The 17,497-nt window shown below is 41.4% G+C and overlaps 3 protein-coding genes across 3 annotated transcripts; 2 read left to right on the top strand and 1 right to left on the bottom strand.

The window, feature by feature from the left end:
* Positions 1 to 3: 3 nt before the first annotated feature.
* lsm7 (LSM7 homolog, U6 small nuclear RNA and mRNA degradation associated) lies at positions 4 to 2,353 on the top strand. Its single transcript, XM_023400057.2, has 4 exons — positions 4 to 69; positions 331 to 421; positions 553 to 624; positions 1,840 to 2,353. Exons 1-4 carry the CDS (start codon positions 64 to 66, stop codon positions 1,980 to 1,982), a joined length of 312 nt encoding a protein of 103 aa, XP_023255825.1. The 5' UTR covers positions 4 to 63; the 3' UTR covers positions 1,983 to 2,353.
* A 135-nt stretch (positions 2,354 to 2,488) lies between these two features.
* tmprss9 (transmembrane serine protease 9) lies at positions 2,489 to 10,865 on the top strand. The gene is made up of 15 exons (XM_023400031.2): positions 2,489 to 5,035; positions 5,141 to 5,268; positions 5,356 to 5,423; positions 5,522 to 5,697; positions 5,787 to 5,831; positions 6,159 to 6,272; positions 6,446 to 6,611; positions 6,730 to 7,004; positions 7,524 to 7,666; positions 8,076 to 8,361; positions 8,501 to 8,614; positions 8,693 to 8,861; positions 8,981 to 9,246; positions 9,467 to 9,603; positions 10,302 to 10,865. Exons 1-15 carry the CDS (start codon positions 4,897 to 4,899, stop codon positions 10,461 to 10,463), a joined length of 2,388 nt encoding a protein of 795 aa, XP_023255799.1. The 5' UTR covers positions 2,489 to 4,896; the 3' UTR covers positions 10,464 to 10,865.
* A 216-nt stretch (positions 10,866 to 11,081) lies between these two features.
* On the bottom strand, positions 11,082 to 13,494 carry timm13 (translocase of inner mitochondrial membrane 13 homolog (yeast)). Its single transcript, XM_023400090.2, has 3 exons — positions 13,249 to 13,494; positions 12,850 to 12,918; positions 11,082 to 12,446 (listed from the first exon to the last, which is right to left on the bottom strand). Exons 1-3 carry the CDS (start codon positions 13,366 to 13,368, stop codon positions 12,348 to 12,350), a joined length of 288 nt encoding a protein of 95 aa, XP_023255858.1. The 5' UTR covers positions 13,369 to 13,494; the 3' UTR covers positions 11,082 to 12,347.
* Between the last annotated feature and the right edge of the window lie 4,003 nt (positions 13,495 to 17,497).

Raw genomic sequence — 17,497 nt, 5'->3', positions numbered from 1 at the left:
CAACGATTTGATTGGTGGAACATTTCTGAGGTCAAAGTTTAACTTCCGTGTCACACAGCTAACATGGCGGTGAGTTCGTATGGTTTTCTTTTTCATTCAAACACATTTTCACCTGTGCGACCGTAAACGTTGTCGGGTATATTCTTAGCCAGTAATAGTTTTGGCGAACATGACATGAGACGTAAAACTGCTCCTCCATATATTATATATGTCGTTTCTGGTGCATTTGCTAACTTCACTAGCCATGCAGAGCTAACCTCAGGCTAAGTTAGTGTTTGTGTGCGCTTAGCACGCATGTGACTCACAACAATGTCCTCTTGCACTGTTTAGGATAAAGAAAAGAAGAAAAAGGAGAGCATCTTCGACTTGTCAAAATACATCGACAAGCCGATTCGCGTGAAGTTTCAAGGAGGACGAGAGGGTAGGTGCATTAATCCAGCTAGTGGGCTAATGCTAACCAAACTAGCCAGTAGAAAGAGAAGCCATCAGTACACGTATGAGCTTTGTTTAAGCTTGACTAATGCAAGTTTACAATGTGTGTTTCCCCTTCAGCCAGCGGTGTCCTGAAAGGGTTTGATCCTCTGCTGAACCTGGTGCTCGACGGCACAATCGAGTATATGCGTGGTAAGTGGATATAAAGTAGATGGCTGGCTGGGACAAAGAAACATTGAAAAGAAACTGTGTGGATGGATGTCATAACTTGGCTGGATGACTGGCAGAAAAAAAAGAACCGCACACAGTACACAACTCTACCGACATGTGTAACCTGTTGTTTTGTCAAAATATGTTACCTTTCATTTGTGTTTCCCTTAACCTGAATTCAGTTTTAAGCTTTACCCAAACAAGTCATCTCTGCAGTGCCGAACCATATCTTATCATTAACCTAAATTATGCCCTGGACCCAGCCGCCGAGGGCAGGACCAGGGGAAACACTCTGTGAAAGTCGAATCGGACTTTGACACAACTGTGAAAATATTGTAGCAACACCACCGCTGATGATGTCTGTGCTGAATATGGCAGTTCTGTTCCATTGCTGTGTTTAGTCTCCCAGTCAAAAGAGGACATTGATACATGATCTGTTTCCCATGTATGTAGAGGACAATGGCACTTTCATGACTGGTAATGAATGTTGCCTGCTCGTGGACAAGGAAATCTTAAATTCTCGTCATCCACTGGCCCAAATAAAGGGCTTATGTTCACGAAGCAATGTCGAATTTGGAAAAATGTTGCTGACTGAAATTGATCAAATTAAATTATAAAATGTGAATGAGCCTCCGTCTCAGTAATGGTCCCCTTGATGGCACAAGTGGTTAACATGGGTGGTTAATTAAAAGCATAACATACAACAAATGCTCCTGGGTTAGGTTCAGCTAAATTAAACATCTGCGTTTTTTTCAACTGTATTGACTATGGCCGATAATCCTCATATTTACACCAGATTTTGTAGGAAATTGGATTTTTACGTCACCTCCTATGAGGTATAGTATGTGCAGTACGTTTGCTGATATGTAAGACAACACTTTGGTACCAGATTCAACTTGGGAGTCCATAGTGTTCCTCGAACGTTAAATAATCATACGCACAAACAGCCACACCACATACGTTGTTCAATAAGGCTGAAAAAGGGAGAGGCACATACAGTATAGTGACTCATACAGAATTAGATATCAGATGGTTTTCCTGTGAAGCCCAGTTTTGAATCAGCTTGCACAAGTGGCATAATTGGACATGTGTTTGTCTCGGCATTTCAGTTTCAATTTCAACAAGAACTGACTGATTTAAATAATGTGACACTTTTAAACTTAAATTCTTGTGTGTCTGTAACCCTTGTGTATCCAGATCCAGATGACCAGCTGAAGCTGACAGAAGATACCAGGCAGCTGGGGCTGGTGGTCTGCAGAGGAACCTCTGTGGTGCTAATCTGTCCTCAGGACGGCATGGAGGCCATACCAAACCCGTTCATACAGCAACAGGACGGCTAACACACACACAGTCTGTTGCCTGATGAGTTGCAGATGTGCACACACACACACACACAACCATCCACACACTTGCATATTTTGATGTTTTTGTTGTTTTAATTTGTTTTAATCATCACAGTAATAATGAATACCAACAAGGCAATTTTCTGTTGTTAAAAATAATAAGTTGATCAGCAAAAGGACATTTATAAGCACTTCACTTTTGTTTCTGTCTGTGGTGGGCAAATTTTCAAAGATTTGAGTTGTAAAGAGCCCACACGTTTGGGAAGTGTTAACAGTACTGTTTTCCTTTTATCCAGAATAAGTAAACTTTTTACTTTTTGTTGTTTTTGATAAAAAAAATAAAATGAAAATGTATGTTTGGTCTTGTACATTTGTTTTCCCTTGTTCTTGTACATTTAGGATGTCTGGATGAAGAACTGAGATGGCAGAATAAGAAAGAACTGTTGTGTTTTTTATGTGATTTAGAGAACCTTGAGCATTGCACATGTTCTGCATAAATGAGCTCCAGTGTTGAGTCAAACAGCCCAGCTGTCTGCCCACTGTACAGTTACACTGTACAGTTACACTGTACAGAGTTTCTATGTTAAGAAATTACAGCAGGAGTTCTGAAATATCGGTTTTGACCAGTCAAACCATCCAATATGGACTCTTGGTTAATTCATGGCCAGACAGGCATGTTTCTTCCCATTTATTAAAAATAACTATTCATTTCCAGTTCCTGTCAGTTTTAACTTTCTGAAGCTTTATTGTTGAAATCATGTTCCGGTGCCCTATGAAACCTTGAAATTATCTCTTTTTTTTTTTTTCAACTTTTTGTCCTCACATCTTATAAAAAGCTGAAAAGATAATGCCTGACTTTAGATACAATGATCCTCAGCTGGAATATTTAAATTCTTGACTTGAAGTTGTTGAAATGAGTTTAGTATTTGCCCTTAAAGTAAATGGGCCCCTCTCCTTCCATTTCTTAAAACAAGATTCAGTGTGAAATGGGGGGGATTCTGAATTTATTACAATTGTAGTAGCTCATGATCTTTAAACACGTTTAGAGGAATAAAGGGAGTGTGTGTGTGTGAGAGAGAAGATAAGCCATTCAAGCCTTTCTGCACACATACAAAGAGGCATTTGTGGTATTAACTGCTCTAAGTTGAAAGTGTTTTCAAGCAGGGTGAAGGAATAACTAAGAGTAAACTTTGTTAGGATTGTTTCTTTAGGGTGGGTGGCAGGATGGAATCTGTAGGCTGTTACAAATGTACTTTTGTTAAAATACAATATAAAATTTGTTATTTTAAATCAGAGGCTAATTACTCCTCAGAGTATTTCTCTGAGGAACAATACATCCTGAGCTGGGCTCCAGATTTCTCTTAATATCACTAAGATATGTGAGTATCCAACATAGTTGTATAGTGTATATTTGACTTGCAGCCAAAAGGAAGAAATCCAGGAGGCTTCGCTCCTCCTCTGATGCTCAGTCACTGTGTCAATGGGGCACAGACAGGCAGCAGCTAGAATCTGTACCGAGCTCCACAGCAGAGCATGTGGATTTTTTTATGCCCAGTTTTTTTTTTCTGGCATTACTTTTCTGTGACGTGCGTTGCGTAAAGAGGAGTGCCGCCTCTGTGTTATTTACCTGGCTATCTCTGAGGTGACAGTGGAAATGCCTGTACACATTGGTGTGTAACTAAAGGGATTAAGACCGATGGGAGGAGGGTCGGTCGGGGATTTTTGAGAAGCCCAGTCAACTTCGTAAAGTAAACTGAACAGGCTAGTTACCTGCGGGACGGACACGGCACGCCCCTTTGGCAGGTGGAACAAATAGCGGGTCCCTCGGTCCTGTCCCTTGTCTTCTTCCATCCATGTAGCTGTGTAGCCGGTCATGCACTGAGGACTGCGGGGTATCGTGAATGTCAGTGTTCAAAGGAATGAGAGAGGAAAGAACGAGGTGAGTGAGTTTGCTTCAGAACATAAAGCCTGTATTGTTAAATGTCCCACAACGCGGAGCACCTACGGTCACTGTGCGTAATTGGCTGGTGCAGTGAATATCTTCACCGCAGGCGTTGATTCCTTTAAATCTTGTTATCTGTAAAAGTTAAGGAAAGTTTTCTTTATTTGTCTTTTCTTTGTTGTGATCTTTCTCCACATGATTGCAATGTTTTTTAACAAGGCCACCCTGGTCTTCTATCCGCAGACCTCAGCCAGCTCCCGAACAGAATTACTGATTAATGTCTTTTTTTCAGTAGCCTATAACCCTTTTCCCAGATGCGTGTGGTTAGTTTTTCTTTTTCTATTGATGTGATGCTCACAACTGGATTTGCTTTTAAGCCACGTGTCTCCACAGTTGGTTACAATGTCATTGTTTTGATCATTTCACAAATAAGTGGGATCTCTTTCAGGAACACCATACCCGTTAATGTAGAATATTGTTTGTGTGAGTGACAAAAGTCATGTCTGTGGATCACTTATTTAAGTATAGATATAACCTACTACATATCACAAGGGGTGGGCAGAAGTTCTGTTTTACTCAGTACAGTTTTTATTTATTTATATTAAGAGATGATGTAAAAATGTTGTTAGTTTCTCACAAGTCTGTTCATGTTTCTATGCTACATTTTGCATAAATGTGATTTTGCATATTTCATATTCTATATACTAATATCATGAGAAATGTTTATCCTCATTATGAAATTGATTTTGATCAGTGTCCAGCCAAGCGTACTGCATGACTGTGTTACCTATACCTCCATTAATGACATGTCATTCTACTTTTATATTATAGTATTATGTCTTTTCAGGACATACACAGTGCAGCTGTTTTCACTGTATTCTTATCAGGCCTGGATCATTTTGTGTGTCGTGCACGATGACACTGGAGACACTGGAATGTGAGCTGTGAGGTTGGTGCTGTGAATCCAACATGGAGGTGAAGAAGGATGGAGGAGGAGGAGGAGGAGGAGGAGGGCCGTGGTCTTCTTCCCCTGCCTGCTACAGGAGCACTGTCATAGCCTTGCTCCTCTTCTTCCTAGTTATCGGAGTCTTTGTAGGCCTGCTCATTGGTGCGTCCACAAACAGTGCTGTCCGATTTACCCCACAATCACAGACTATACTTTTCATTTGTAATACTTAATAAGTGTTAACCATGTCTCCTTTGTTGTTACCAGCATACCTGGTGCAAGAGCAGCACTATTTCATGGAGACGGTGGAGCTGAGGGGTCTGAAGTATGATCCTGTTTTGCAGGATGAGAACTCTGGCTTCTCCATAGTACTGTCCTCTGTTTTAAAGTCCAAGGTTAGTCTTGACTGTAACTGATGAAAGGTCAATATTTCCTCTGAAGGGGAAAAAAAAGGATTTAAAAGGATTTTCACTTTCTTACAGATTAAAAATGTCTTCATTGCCTCATCAATATCACATCACTACATTGGTTGTAGTATTGTTGCCTATGGGTAAGTGAGAGCTAAACTAAGGCAGATCATTTATTCTAAGGGAAAATGAGTCTAGGAGATTAAGCAAACAACACTGTGTTCTTCCTCTTCCTTCCCAGTAACATTAATGGTGATGTGATGGTGACGTTCAGACTGGTCTTCGTGGTTTCCAAGGTGCAGCAGTACTCAGACAGTTTTGTCCAGGACTTGCTGAGAGCAGGGCTCAGCTCAGTAATGCACGGGAAACCGCTAGAGGTGCCAGAATTTGGACAGATCAGCACTATCATCTTACTGGGTAGTAAAAACTACACTGTCATCAGTTGACTGTCTGTGACCTCCACAGACTTCACAGGATCTAATGTTTTGCTTTCCTTTCCTTCCTAGGTGCCAGTGGGAAGTCATTTTATGCTGTTGGAGATGAGATGATAGGTGAGTTAACCCAGATTGAATGGTACCTGTAAATCTGTATGTGTTTACACCCGCTTAGAATAGTAGAATTGTTTTTCATATTAGTGTAATCTGTGTTAAATGATTGATTAACTGTGTACAAATCCTCCCCCTTGATTTTTCTGAAAAAATCAAAATCACCTAATTTGGAGATAGAGGTTTTTATTTTGGAAAATTACCTTAAGTGAGATCAACTAATCATCAGTCTGGGGTTTTCTCGTTAAAAATTGTTCTAATTTCTTTTTTATTTTTTTGATTCACTCCTCCAACCTCCATCTAATCCGTTTTCCAATCGTCTGGGTTCTTCAGCCAGGTGTCCTGGCAACACGTTCACTTGTGACAATGGAGAGTGTGTCACCAAATTAAATCCAGAGTGTGACTTCATCCCCGACTGTGCAGATGGATCCGATGAAGCTCGTTGTGGTGAATGACTCTTGAAACTACAAATTGGACCATTTAACCACTGTCCTTTTAAGCCTTATTGTTCATTTTCTCAAATTCTTTTTCGGTTGTTTTTGGTATAAAAGTACAAACTGTGTACTGTATATATACTGACTGCTCATATTTGAGGTAATTGACTGCACTTTCCCCCTCAGCCTGCGGTACACGTCCTGCCATGGGGAGTCGGGTGGTGGGAGGTGAGGATGCTCGGCAGGGGGAGCTGCCGTGGCAGGTCAGTCTTAGGCTCCATGGACGCCACACCTGTGGAGCCTCCATCGTCAATGAACGCTGGCTGGTCAGTGCAGCACACTGCTTTGAGAGGTAGGCAGCAAGTCGGTGAGGAGTTATTTATAAATCTCCGAAGCAGTGGCATAACAGCAGCAATCAAAAAGTATTTTAAAAGTAATATCATCTGTTTTTTGTTTTTTTCTGTTCTAAGGGACAATGACCCCAGAGAATGGACCGCCCTGGTAGGGGCCAGTCAGGTGAGCGGTGAGGAGTCGGAGTCCAAGCTGATTAATATCAAGTCACTGGTTGTGTCTCCAGACTACAACACCATGAACACTGACAATGATGTAACAGTGCTGGAGCTGGAGACCCCTCTCACCTTCAGCTCTTACATCCAGCCTGTCTGCTTGCCCTCCCCGTCTCACGTCTTTGCTCCGGGCCAGCGCTGCGTGGTGTCGGGGTGGGGCTCATTGAACCAGTTTAACAGTGAGTAAACCTCAACATCAGATCAATCAATTTGGAGTGAAAATTAATGAAGTGACATATGTGAGTCATACAGAAAGAGTTATCATCAATGCCATGGCATCAATGATATGTTGATATTTTGGGGGTGACTGTTGAAGCCTTCAGACAATATATTTCCGTAAGATAATTCTGAGCATAAGATCATTACTAATGTGGACGCAGTTTCCCCTTGGCTGCATCAGAAACTGTATTGACTATAATACAACCTTTAAAATCAGAAAAAAGGTAACATTTAACTGCATTATGACACCCTAAACCCCATATGATCTGGTCTTATATCATTATCATATTATTATTGCATTATTATATCAGCCAGCTCAATGCACTGTAGTTGTTCCAGATTTACAGCATATCTTTATATTCTTGAAAGCCATTGTATCTTGTCCTTATAATGAAATAATGGGCAGGACTGTGTGCAGAAAAATGAATGAGTGTGAGTAATGAGTAATTCAGCTGTGCTATACTGTGCTATGCGTTTAGCTGAGGTGCCTCCTACGCTGCAGAAGGCGGTGGTGAAAATCATCGACTCCAAGCTGTGCAACAAGTCGTCCTTGTACAGAGGTGCTGTTACTCAAAACATGATGTGTGCCGGATTCCTGCAGGGCAAGGTGGACTCGTGTCAGGTCAGTGCTGTTTCTGAAGCCATATGAAAACACTTCACATAAGGTAACTACAATGGCATGAGCTATCAACTTACATTTTCTTACATTACTTCCTTGTCTTGGGGCAGAGTTTGTATACATTCACTGATGATCTGGTCTTTCTTTTCTGTCTTGGAACTATAAGTAGGGCCAAACTGTATGTTAACATTGGTCCCACCCTAAAAATGGAGGCCTGTAGGTTGTTTTTGTTATAAAATCTCAGTATAACATGATGATGTGTGTTGGTACTATGACAAGGACAAAGCATGACATACTTCCCGAGTGAGGACCTGTCCTCGACCGCTCACTTCACTTTGACACTTTGTATGGGACATGCTGTGTTATCTGCTTTTGCATCAGAAAATCAGGGGTCTTGTGTTTTTCCCTACAGGGAGACTCTGGGGGCCCTCTGGTGTGTGAGGGGGCCCCTGGGAGGTTCTTCCTGGCTGGGGTGGTGAGCTGGGGTGTGGGCTGTGCCATGATCAACAGACCTGGGGTTTATTCCCGCGTCACCAGGCTCCGCAACTGGATTCTCAGCCACACAAATCCCAGCTTGGTCCAGGATTATTCCCAGTATGTTCCCACAGTGCCAGTTACTGTCACAGGACTGAACTTTAATAATCCACCAGTACAGGCGACCTTAGCCATGGACATGTCATCTGCACCAACACCACCTGGTAATGTCACACTGAAAGCAACTTCTTCTTAGAGTAATGGAATGAAGTTAATTATAAATAAAATATCACAAATGTGGAACTCAAACGATTTGTGTTTATCCAAATATCCAAGCTACCTTTTTCCCATCATGTCTTCCAGTCTTGAACTGCAGTGGAAACTTCCAGTGCAGCACCACCTCCTGCATCAGCAAGGTAAACCCAGAGTGTGATGGAGTCCCTGACTGCCCCAACCAGGCAGACGAGACAAACTGCGGTATGTTTATATCAAATACATAGAGTAACCTACACGTGAATAAAAGGAAACACTTTCTGAAGTGTGTTTATGTTTCAGACTGTGGTGTGCGTCCTGCGTTGGGCTCACATAGGATCATAGGTGGAGTGACAGCTCGAAGAGGGGAGTGGCCTTGGATCGGTAGTCTACAGTACCAGAGACTTCACCGCTGTGGCGCCACACTCATTCATAGCAAATGGTTACTGACAGCAGCGCACTGCTTCAAAAGGTACTGTGTATTTGGCTAGTATCATCCTACAGCAACTTACTGAAACTACATGCTTTAGCGCTACAAAAAATCACAGCCCCAGAAGTTTCAAGTTACATTTATAACATTTATAACAACAGTGACCCGAGCCCCTCTAACTGGGCTGTGAGCCTGGGATCCGTGCTGCGTTCTGGGATGGGAGCCATGGTCATCCCCATCCAGAGGGTCATCATTCACCCAGCTTTCAATGGCACCAACATGGACCATGACGTGGCTCTGTTGGAGTTGGCAGTCCCGGCCCCCATGTCCTACACCATCCAGTCAGTCTGTCTCCCCTCAGCGGTGCACCACTTCCTGAAGAATGCAGAGTGTTACATCACAGGCTGGGGATCCATGAGGGAGGGAGGTGAGAGAAGGCAACACTTGCATGAGACATAGTCATCCAGAAAGCATCGTACAACTGCATAGTGTTGTAAACAAACTGGATGACTGGAAACCATTGTCCTCGTGGAATTGAGGACGAAAAGCGCCCACATTGTTACGACTCTAAAGACTCAGGAAAACAGACTTGCGAAACTCTGTGAAAATGAATAACACACAAAAATAATTATTATTCTTTTCACCAGGTTCATTGACCAACCTGCTGCAGAAAGCAGCAGTCCGCATCATTGACCAGGCAGACTGCCAGCACTCTTATGGAAACGTGCTGACTCCTAACATGATGTGTGCTGGTTACATGGAGGGAGGCAGGGACACCTGTTTGGTAAGACCCTGTACATTATACTTTGTGGCATAAATATCCTTCACTCATCCAGGAAATGAACCGGACATCTGGCTGGTACAGTCTTGGCGTTCTCCGAACAGTAAGATTGTGGACCAAGATTACACTAGTGCTGAGAGGCTCTGGGAAACAGGGCCATGGCCCGGATAAATGTTTTTACAGTGGATGGTTAACCAGGTCAGAGAAACATAAGTGTTGCCTTTTACTCTGTAAAGCACTTTTAAGCACATTAATAAAATGTGGTATGAAAGTGCTTGTCAGATGTTATAATTATGGTGCAGACATGATGGAGAAAAACTAAGTGTTGCTTGCTCAGGAACATTGTAGCACTTCTGTGAGAGATGCTTATCTGATGGGAGAGAGTAGACTTTACTCTCTCTTAAAAAATACAGAGCCCCCCCCTTCTCACCCACTCCCTCTCTGTAATCTTCTTATGTAAGGAAAACCGCATGCATTCCTGTCTCGGTCAAAGCACCTGGCATCTCAGCAGCGATCCAAGTGACATTCTCTTAGTACCTGCTGTGTCTGTCTTGCTCTCTCTCTCTTCCCCCTTAATCAATTGTTTTATTCCCCTGTATAAACTGGTTACCTGAGAGCATTGCAGTCATTTTCATTTCTGACAAAATAATAATGCCACTGTTGATCTTTCTCCCTTCTCTCCTTCCTTCTCCATCATCCAGGGAGACTCCGGAGGGCCGCTCACTTGTCGTCAGCTCTCTGGCCAGTGGTTTATTGCAGGAGTGACCAGCTGGGGACATGGCTGTGGACGAACAGGTTTTCCAGGGGTTTACACTCGAGTGACATCTGTCAGGAAATGGATATCTACATATCTGCCTTTCTGAAGAGGCAGAAAAGCAGCTGACATAGTGGATTTTCTTGATACATCACATACACATACATTTCTCCAGAAAATTGTACTGTACAAGGACGTAAGTCATGTTAGAAGCCACACACACACTCACACATACTCACATACCACAGTATTGACCTACGTGATCTGTTGGTCATGGGTGCTGTTTGTCATACTGTGCAATCACCGGTCTATTTCGACACGTACTGAAGAAATAGGGAGAATCCTGAACTGTGGCTTGCAGACAAAATGCTAGAAATATGCACGATCCAAAGTATTTATTTCAGTTATTTATTTTCCTGACTGGTAAACTTACTGTACATGGTGTTATGTTTGTTTTGTTTTTTTCATTTTGTGCGGGGTTCATAATACATGTGGTTCATTTATGGGTAAATTTCCTCTCCTTTTTTGTGTCTTTTCTAAGACAAAGATCTGATGTAATAACTGCTACTGGATGGTGGGTTTTTCGGGGGAAGAAAATAGTTCTATGAGAAAGTGGTGTTGGAATCAGCTTTAAGGGAATTCACCTTTTGACTTGAGTTTGATAAACTCGTAGCGATGTTTCACTGATAGATATGTTTCTCATCAAGAAGGGTGCCTAAGAGAAGAACCTGATTGACAAGCTTTATTGTCATGAAAATCATTCCATTTGCTCATGTTCACAACTCCAATCAGACTGCAAATAATGTTCACATGCTTTTCTGGTTCTCTCTCCTACAAAAACTCAGCAGGAAAGGAAAGAAAAAGGGATTCTGGTTCCCAGACATCTGACAAACCGTGCACACATAACTGAGAAAGGTTCAGTGCCCCCTCTACAGCTAAGCAGACCCTGCTGAAACAAGCCCACTACTGTGGAGGGCGGCATATAGAGTGACAACTAGAAAACAGGTCAGACAAAACACTTTTGTTCTCCAGGCGTACTTTGATATCGGACTGTTTAGAGGTTTGTGAATGTCAGGTTCACGGTTGTGAAAACACCAAGTTGCTCCTCAATTCTTTCTGGTGATTTTAAGTAGGTCTTTTAGAGTAACAGCATGTTAAGGAAAGCCTGTGTCGCCCCTTAAGGGCTCCTGTTGTGCTCTTTATTCTCTTGGCACAAATATCGACTCTCTCTCTCTCTGAGCAGAATCACATTGAAAGATGTGGGCACACTGCGGACAGCGTTTTAAGGAGTCTAAATTGTAGTGACTTAGAGATCCAAGTCCTGTTAACAATAATCAGTATCATGTGTCCTAATTATACAGGCTATTGAAAACAAGAAACATTCAACCTTAGTTTGATGGCAGGAAGATGCCAGGCTGAATAAAGTGTTTCTACTGAAGCTGTTATAAATATGCCAAGAAACAAAGGCCATGGTGCTGCAGCTGGCTTATTTATGACTGCCACATTGCAACGTCACATTTATTTTCTATACTGCTTATCCTATTCAGGAGCACAGGGGAGCTAGTATATCCCAGCATGTAATGTGCAAGAGGTGGGGAACAGCCTGCACAGACAGGGCTGACATGTGCAGACAAACACTTTCACATTCACTCCGAATGGCAATTCAGACATTTGGATTTATCTGTCCACATTGCAGCTTTTAACAATGCGGGTTGACTTGTTAACCAGAAAATTCATTATTTATAACACAAAAACATAATTAATCAAACTTGGTTACTCAGAGCAAAATGAAAACGTCCACAGAGACATTGTTATGGCTAGAGTCCACAGGCTACTCCTTGGCCTGTCTGTGAGGTATGATGACAGTAGTTGATGGTGTGCTGCCGCTTCCACGACACACACCTGTGCCCAGCTCGTGACCGCCAGTGGCTCACTGTGCTCCTCCTCACTGTGAGCAGCGGTCTGAGGAAGGGAAGGGTGGAGAGGGGGATGTTCACATGCGGGCCCTTTCCCTCTGTAATCTGGAGTTGTATGTTCGGGACACGGTGTTCCAGGCATCCATATACCGATCCATACACATGGCAATACATTTCTGTGAGGAGAGGAGCATTGAGGTTAAAACGTTTAAGGATTCATCCTCAAATTGTTCAATAGTGTGGGATCTTTTTCAACGATTAGGATAATGTGCTAATTATTTTCCCAATCAATTAATTCATCTAGAAAATATCCTGATGGTTAATCTGTCCATTACAATTTCACAGATCTTGGCTGACATATTCAAATTGTTTGTGAGCCTGACTGATACTTTAAGCCCCAAAGATATTAAATTTGTTATTAAAGAAATCAGCAAATCCTCATGTCTGAGAGACTGGAACCAGTCCATTTTGATTGGAAAAAAGGACTTCTACACCTTGTCCACAAAGAAAAACTGTTGCAGATCTGTTTTTTCAGCTTCTGCCAACACACTTGCTCATCTTTTATGATTCAACACATACCTGCTCGGAGTTGTCCAGCGTGCTTCCAGGTTTACCTATGCACTTCTTGAAGCATTTGTCAGTCATTCTCTGAAACATGAATGAAAATGTTACCGGTTATTACGCTGAATTTAAAACCGACAGCTGTGAAAATACCCAGAGAAATTCGGGAGTTAAACTGGGTTAAAGGTAGATCTGGTTAAAGAGTCAGGGGTTAGGACGTTACATTGTGTTAGCAGCTTTTTAAAATATTTTTCTATAAGTACTGCTTCATTAATATGGTATTAATCTCTATGTAACGTTATGCCAGGATTAATAAAGTTTTTCATACCATCCCTGTTAAACTTTACTGTAGTTACCATCACTCCTCCACCTTCTAAGATTCAGCTTAGTCTTGCTAGCTTAGCACCGTTGATTTACCTGCAGCAGCTCCTGCGCGTTAGCCACCGCGATCTGGACCTTCACCTGCTCCATGATGACGCCGGTGTCCATTTTACCGCCGGATCCTCCTGCGGAGAAGTCTGAACCGAACCCGTCCATTTCCACCGGAGTCGATACCGAAAACGGTTGCTTAAATCGATCTACTGTAAACACACGTGTGAACAACTACAGCTAAGTTCGGCTAACGTAAGTTTTCGATGCCCTTGACAGCGACGGAAGACGGTAAACGTCATTTCCGTATAGAGCATTCAGAGTCACGGGAAATGTAGTTGTTCTTTGTGTGTGGACACGGTTGAGTTACGGTGTAATACATACACCGCTGCCAAAAACATTTACTGTGATATTTCAGCTCATGTTAATAGACACAGACATGTAGCAAATATGGACATACAGCCCCCCTACACACACACACACACACACACACACACACACACACATACACACGCGCACGCATGTTTGCCACACGGTGGCAATATACTCCATTGAATAATTCAAGTCTCTAATAAAATGAATTATCTCCACTTTGACTTATTTCCAAGATAGGCTGCCTATTGTACGAAACGAGGCTTTGATATTTAATGCACATGTTTTTAGATTTAGATTAAACATTTTTTGTAACCTCCTGTAACAGGTATTGCAAATTCAGTCACTGTATTGTAGCATAAGTAAGGGTTGGTAATGTCCAGTAATGAAGGACCAGTGTAGGACTGTTGTGTCTTCTTTGATCCAGTCAATAAATGTTTTTGTATTATGTGTTTTGTATGAAAAAATTCATACTGTATATAAAATATATATAAAAATAAAAGTTTGCAAAACATCTCAACAGGTTGTTATCTTATCTTGAATTATCCTGAACAGGTTGTATGTGAAAATATATTTAAAAAATAAAATAATAATAATGTGCATAAGACTGTGGTCATTTTATTGCCATATTTATTTTATCCATTGCATAATCATATTGTGTTCTTGTAAGTCAGTCATTTCAAGGCTGTTACTGTAAACTGCTCTGCCAACTTGAATAAACTTGTCAACTTGCCTGGGTAAATAAATAAAAATAAACTACTTAGGAAGCGGGAGCCAACTATAGAAAGTGATAAGAACCTCCACATTGTTTGGTGTTGAGGCCTGAACGTGAGGATGACCCCCTCTGAGGACCCCTCTCCTCGTGTTTCAGACAGGATGACCTCACTGAGGGGACCACCTGCCTTGTGTGTGAACAAATATGTGGTACAGTGAGTCTGCAGGCAACAATGCAGTGACCGTTACTGTCATCTAAACCAGCACTCTGTGAATGGTTTGTGGCAATGCTGGGGGCATTGAGAAGTAATTGTGGGGGGTCTGATTAGTGGCGTGCCTGCCTGAGAGTAATTAATGACCAGTTAAACAATACCAATGCAAACACACACACACACACACACACACACACACAGACACACACATGCACATATGTCCTCAGACCAGTTTGGCTTCAAGCCATGGGGCTGAATGGGGGGAGGGGAGAGTTGGATTAAAGTGCAGCAAAATGAATTAACCCTAGATTACAATCATGAGTTCATTAATCTAATCTTCTTAAATTCTTAATCTCCTGTAGGCACACTTGTGTGTATGAAAGCATTTGGCCCAGTCAGATACAAGGGAGGCTTCAATGTGCACCAGCAACAACGGTTATGGGAATGTAAATTACCAATGTGTGTTTATTGGTGTCAAACACTGATGTTAAACAAGACCATTTGTGATTCCTTTGGGACTTTCAAGTGTATAGTTGCAAGCAGAAATGTGGTGGCCAAGTAGGCTAGAGTTGCGATGGAAAAATGATGTCATTATGTCAAGGGCATAGTTGTAAGCACTCACAGCAAGTTTCATGTCAGTTAATCAAAGACTGGCTGAGATATAACTTGATTTTTCTGTTTGGCACCTTTGTTGCCAATTTTGATTGGAACTGAGTGATGAATGTTTTTGCAAATCAAAAAGCCAAAGAGTCATTCTTGGTTTCAAAAACATCTGTGTCAATTTTGGTAATGATTGGAAAAGGTTTGTCTGAGGAACAGCGAAAAAACTGTTTTTGATGTTTGGTGATTTTTGCTATGACAGACAAATGCTTTGGAAAATCAAAAATAACTGTGATAACTTTTGTGAGGCTTGGTCTGAAAATCATCTGTGCCAATTTTAGTAAAGATTGAACAAAGTTTGTCTGTGAAGTTCTGAAAAAAATATTTTACTATAAAATCCAAAATGGCAGAAATGGAAGTTATAGGGTGCTTTGCACTCAGCTTGATTCAACGAATCCAATTGTACCTAATTTCTGAAAAGATTGGGTATACAGTTCAATAGTTAAATGCATGAATGCACCACCAACTTTTATTTGTTGGTGGCACTAGAGCGCTTTAGGCACAGACATGAAAGTTGGTGAAAAGCATGAGCGTCCCCACTCAGTGTGCCAAAAATCTTTACCATACAGATCTAGCAGATCTAGTCTGCCATAGACTAACATAGCAGATGAGGAAAAAGAAGTTAAAGATGAAAAGTAAGAAACACAATGGATGCCTATGTAGCTTTGCTGCTCGGCCCTCAAAAAAGACATTTGGTAACTTGAGATACGAGTGGCACTGAAATTTAAATCCCTTGTAAGGAAACAATAAGAAATAGTGGATAAAAGGAAAGCTCTCACACACACACACACACACACACACACACACACACACACACACACACACACACACACACACTACATAAACTCAGACAGTTGAGAAACAGCAGCAGCTTTTAATCTTCAAAAGCAGCTGTTGAGTGACAGAAAGAGGGAGTGAGAGACAGACAGAGAGAGAGAAGCAGGAGAAACCTGAGCAGTGTAGGCATCGACTACGGCGCTGGAGAGTCTAACTCAGTCTGTCAGTTTTACGAGAGAGTAATAATGCTCAGAGCCTCTATTGTTTGAATAAAATGAGCTTATTTTAAACCCCAAATATTTAAAATATCCTAAGTCCATTTAACCTCTCAAGTAATTCTGCTATGTTAGTTGTTTTTTTTTCATCTCTGGCTATCACTCTTTCCCCTTTGCTGACTTTCATGGAACTGTTAAAGCATGAAAAGCACAGGTGCAACTAATAACGTTTAAAAATGCCTCTGTTGCTTTTAAGAGTCCCAGTAAAATGTGGAGCCAGCATACACAAAAGCAGGGCCCTCACAATGGCACACCTAAAATGGAATCAAACCTTTTACAATGTCATTTGTTACACCTGCAAACATGTTGAGACATGTCCCAACAAAGAACTATGTTTTAGTCGCACAGAAAAGGGACATTAGTATTGTATTTATTTAAAGTATATTTAAGTGTGAATGAGTTTAAGTGTGTAAGAGAGTTAAAAGAAATTAATATTTGGATGTTACTTACTATATCATATTTCTCATACTATAAATACACAGAATACACAATTTTACCTGATTACTTCAAAGTCTTTTTCAAAATGTTTATGTGGCTGTTATAACCTCTGTGTTGTATCACGTTTTAAGCAGCCCATGAAAACTCCTTGTATGTGCAGGCTGATCCTTGTCCTGATAACCTGCCTGGAACTGAGGGACATTCTTCATAAATTTCTTTGAACCTCACGAGTGCGTAAATCCATCAGAAAATGTCAGGAACTCAGTTGGAGAAGTGACCTCATGGTCCTCAGAAGGACTTTAACCTGCCATCATATGACCACTAAGACTGCTGGATATGTGAAGCTGGCAGTCTGAGCAAGGGCAACACTGTGCCTGGTGCTGGTAGAGAGCAAGGATGCTGATCACTATTCCTGATGATTATAATCAGTACTAGTATCTGGGTAAACTTTGTATCATATGACCATGTTCTCTGTTTTTGCTTGGACATGTGTCAGAGAATTAATATTCAATTTTTCTTTATTTTGTGAACTGAATGATTTTATCAACCCAGGGGAAGTTTACATTCTACAGTAAGAAACTTATTCATGATAAGTATGTTATAAGCTAAGGGTCCATTATTTTTTAATTCAGTATGTTTGAATTGAACAACTCTTGGGCCAACAAAATGATAAATGAACTGAGGCATCAGGCCTCAGGCCTCATTTCTCTCTCAAGTATTCCCGACAGTGTGGAGATTGCTTTGAAACAGCATTTAAAAATTCATCTCTGGCAATAAAATTTACAGTATGCATTACTGAACTGTCGGCTGTGTTGGAGGAACTCATAAACTCAGTATTTCTGAAATGCA

This window comes from Seriola lalandi, unplaced genomic scaffold (assembly GCF_002814215.2).
Source record: "Seriola lalandi dorsalis isolate HSWRI2012SDOR001 ecotype SW California unplaced genomic scaffold, Sedor1 jcf7180002052130, whole genome shotgun sequence".
Classification (NCBI taxonomy): Eukaryota; Metazoa; Chordata; class Actinopteri; order Carangiformes; family Carangidae; genus Seriola; species Seriola lalandi.
This window is presented reverse-complemented; position numbering and strand designations above follow the sequence as displayed.

Coding starts and splice junctions, on each gene's coding strand:
- lsm7 (XM_023400057.2), top strand. Junction 422..552: donor GTTTCAAGGAGGACGAGAGG/GTAGGTGCATTA, acceptor TTTCCCCTTCAG/CCAGCGGTGTCCTGAAAGGG. Junction 625..1,839: donor CACAATCGAGTATATGCGTG/GTAAGTGGATAT, acceptor TTGTGTATCCAG/ATCCAGATGACCAGCTGAAG.
- tmprss9 (XM_023400031.2), top strand. CDS start 4,897: ATGGAGGTGAAGAAGGATGGAGGAGGAGGAGGAGGAGGAGGAGGGCCG. Junction 7,667..8,075: donor GCAAGGTGGACTCGTGTCAG/GTCAGTGCTGTT, acceptor TTTTCCCTACAG/GGAGACTCTGGGGGCCCTCT. Junction 8,362..8,500: donor ATCTGCACCAACACCACCTG/GTAATGTCACAC, acceptor CATGTCTTCCAG/TCTTGAACTGCAGTGGAAAC.
- timm13 (XM_023400090.2), bottom strand. CDS start 13,368: ATGGACGGGTTCGGTTCAGACTTCTCCGCAGGAGGATCCGGCGGTAAA. Junction 12,919..13,248: donor ACGCGCAGGAGCTGCTGCAG/GTAAATCAACGG, acceptor TTCATGTTTCAG/AGAATGACTGACAAATGCTT. Junction 12,447..12,849: donor CGCTGGACAACTCCGAGCAG/GTATGTGTTGAA, acceptor CTCTCCTCACAG/AAATGTATTGCCATGTGTAT.